Below are 2,763 nucleotides of genomic sequence, written 5' to 3' on the forward strand. Positions count from 1 at the left end.
CTGGTTGTTACAGCTTTAACTCAACGAAGGGGATCCGGTGACTGTGAATCACTGTGCCCCTGTCATCAATGAGACTGAGGCTGTGTGCGTGCCCATGGCCTCACAGCTAGTAAGTAGCAGAACCAGACACGTTGTGTATAAAGTGGGGAAAAGATGCATTTGTCTGGGCTGATGCCAACTAGCATTTGGAGGAGGAGCCCGAACTCTCTGTGTCCCTCCAAACTCTCCTCCTCTGCTTGACTCAGGCTCCAAAGTGGCCCCTGCGATGGCGGAGACAGAATGGAAACCCCTGGTGCAGGCCGACCCGCAGCAAGCGGGACCTGCGGCTCAGAGGTGAGGCAGGACTTGCCCAAGCGACTGAGGCCAGCTAGGAGTTCATGGTCCACACCGCTATCTGGACAAGACCAGCCCTGTGCTCTCCCTTCCCCGCATGAAGTCCATTCCCCCCACTTCTCTGCACTCAGCAGGTGAGCTCTCGGAGTGCTCAGATTGCCCTTCTGAGGCAGGAGTTCCTGGGGACCAGTGTGACCAGGGACTGACTGCCCCACCTGTGGGGGACAGACTGGCAGCCAGGGATGAAAGCAGCAGAAAGACAATCCTGATGGGTTTTTCATCAAATGACAGGGTGTCCGAGCAGAGGAGACGACAGGCCCCGATCACTAACTAGCCCGATTGTCCTCGTCAACACTCGCTGTCAGCAGGCCTGGCTCTGCTGTCTTCAGGAGCCCAGCTTCAGGGCGCTGCAGGCAGGAGGCCACTGCTTACATCTCAAGCCAATTCTAGGTGAACTACTTGGCAGCCCAGGCGCCCTGGTGGCACGGCAGTTACATGCTGGGCTCTGCAGGAGGGATATCTGGCCCTCTGCTCCCCTGGCACTTACAGCCTAGACAGCCCCGGGGAGCCCTTCTGCTGTGAGCATCCGCTGACGCAGCCACACAACCACCGCAGCAGCAGCCAGTGGACGGAAAGGCAGTATCTTTGGGGTGAGCGTGCCCGACATTGTCTGGGGGACCCCAGTCCTACGAGCCCCGCACGACGTCAGAGTTCCAAGTTAAGCATGTTTGGGGAACGCGAAATCATTGTGCCCCACTCCCCCACCCCTATCGTGATGTTCCGGTCATTTAGGACTTAGAAAACCCGCCTCGCTGTGATTAACCAGCCTTTTCCAGATGGGATTGTATGCAGGACCCTCCCTTATAGCTAGTCCCGCCCCTCAGATCCGTGTCCAGAATGAACTTTGGCCACAAAGAAAGAGAACGGGAGACTGCTAGAAAGGAAGGAGGGGAAGGAGAAAAAAAAGAAAGGAGCCTTCCTCTTATTTCCAGCTCTGTGGCCCACAGGCCTGTCTCCTACCAAGGGCTTGGCTTGGCTGCCCTGCCCCTCTCCCCCCCCTCCACCCTCCCAACGGAAGTAGATGAGGAAAACCCTGGGGGGTGGGGGGGCGGGCTGCCTTGGCCACAGCTGTTGGGCTGCCGACTCAGCCTGTTTTTTCCTGTTACCGAGACCCACGGGAGCCGGCGCTGCATGGATGGCCAAGGCCTGGCTACCTTGCGCAAGGCCCTGAAAACGGAGCTCTGGCCGTCGCATGTCTCTGGGTCCCTGCCCACCCTCAGGGATGCGGGCTCTGGGCAGCAGGACAGATCTCTCCTCAGTAACCCCGGGCAACTTCTTGCCACTCTCCCCTCCAGAGACTGACCTTCCAGCAGGAAAGCCCCAGAAGTCGAGTCAGAGATGGCAGGGGAGACCTCAGGAGTACAGAGGTCTGCTTTAGAACCCGGGAGTCCCGAGTTCCAGCCCGGCCTCTTCCAACTCTACAGCTGTGGGCGAGTTGCCCCGCAGAGCTTCAGTGGAGCAGATAGGGTAGAGTGCCCTAGAAGCTAGGGGCCCAGCTGTGAGCATGAGCTCTGCGGCCCATGTGAAGACTTCCTTCTAATTAGCGGAGGAGAGAGGTGATAGACAGATGTTGTCATTAGTGCTGTTGCGTGATTCAGACGCACGGTGCCCATGTGGCACAGTAGAACCGCTCCATCAGGTTTTCTGGACTAATCTTCACACAGACAGACAGCTAGGACTTTTTCCTGTGGTGCTGCTGGGTGGGTTCAGGTGACAAACCGTTGATTCGTAGTCGAGGACTTAATTCTCTGTGCCACCCAGGCTTCTAATGGATAGTTCACTCACTACCATCAAGTTGATGCTGATTCATAGGGACCCCGTAGCGCAAGGTAGAACTGCCCCTGAGGGTTTCCAAGGCTGTAACTCTTGAGGGGAGTAGAAAGGCTCATCTTTTGCCCACAGAGCAGCTGATGGTTTTGAACCGCTGACCTTGCGGTTTGCAAGCAGCCCAACGCAGGACCACTATGCCTGCAAATATAGAACATGTCACATGGTGAGGTGCAGTGAGTCATGATGAAACAGGTAAGGGATAGGGGACGATGGAGAGCTATAATAGATTCTGGACAAGTCAGGATGGGGCTCTACAAAGGTGACAGTTGAGCAGAAGCGAAGGAGTGAACCATTGAATATCTGGGACCACTGGCACTGGGACACAGCAAGTGCCAAGGTTTCGAGGTGGGAAGAGATTGGGAGGATTAGTAAGGAGGGCAAAGTGGGCAGAGCATGGTGGGGAATGGGGCTGGAGAATTGGGGGATCAGATGGGGGGGCATGTAATAAGCCGTGGGTGAGCAGGGCAAGGCCTCCCTTAGCATTAGCAGCGTTAGCAAGTAGTCATTGTGAGTGGTGTCCCATTTCACAGACACAGTGGG

General features: G+C 56.5%; 1 protein-coding gene across 1 annotated transcript in view; it reads left to right on the forward strand.

Moving 5' to 3' along the window:
- Positions 1-265: 265 nt before the first annotated feature.
- The window catches only part of HSPG2 (heparan sulfate proteoglycan 2), an 82,235-nt gene continuing 79,737 nt past the window's right edge, over positions 266-2,763 (forward strand). The window contains exon 1 of the mRNA XM_045298938.1: positions 266-333. Within this exon, the coding sequence (XP_045154873.1) occupies positions 266-333 (68 nt within the window). The remainder of the gene's footprint in view (positions 334-2,763) is intronic.

The sequence above is a fragment of the Echinops telfairi genome, unplaced genomic scaffold (assembly GCF_000313985.2).
Source record: "Echinops telfairi isolate 266 unplaced genomic scaffold, ASM31398v2 ScPeMD7_7457;HRSCAF=8495, whole genome shotgun sequence".
Taxonomy (NCBI): domain Eukaryota; kingdom Metazoa; phylum Chordata; class Mammalia; order Afrosoricida; family Tenrecidae; genus Echinops; species Echinops telfairi.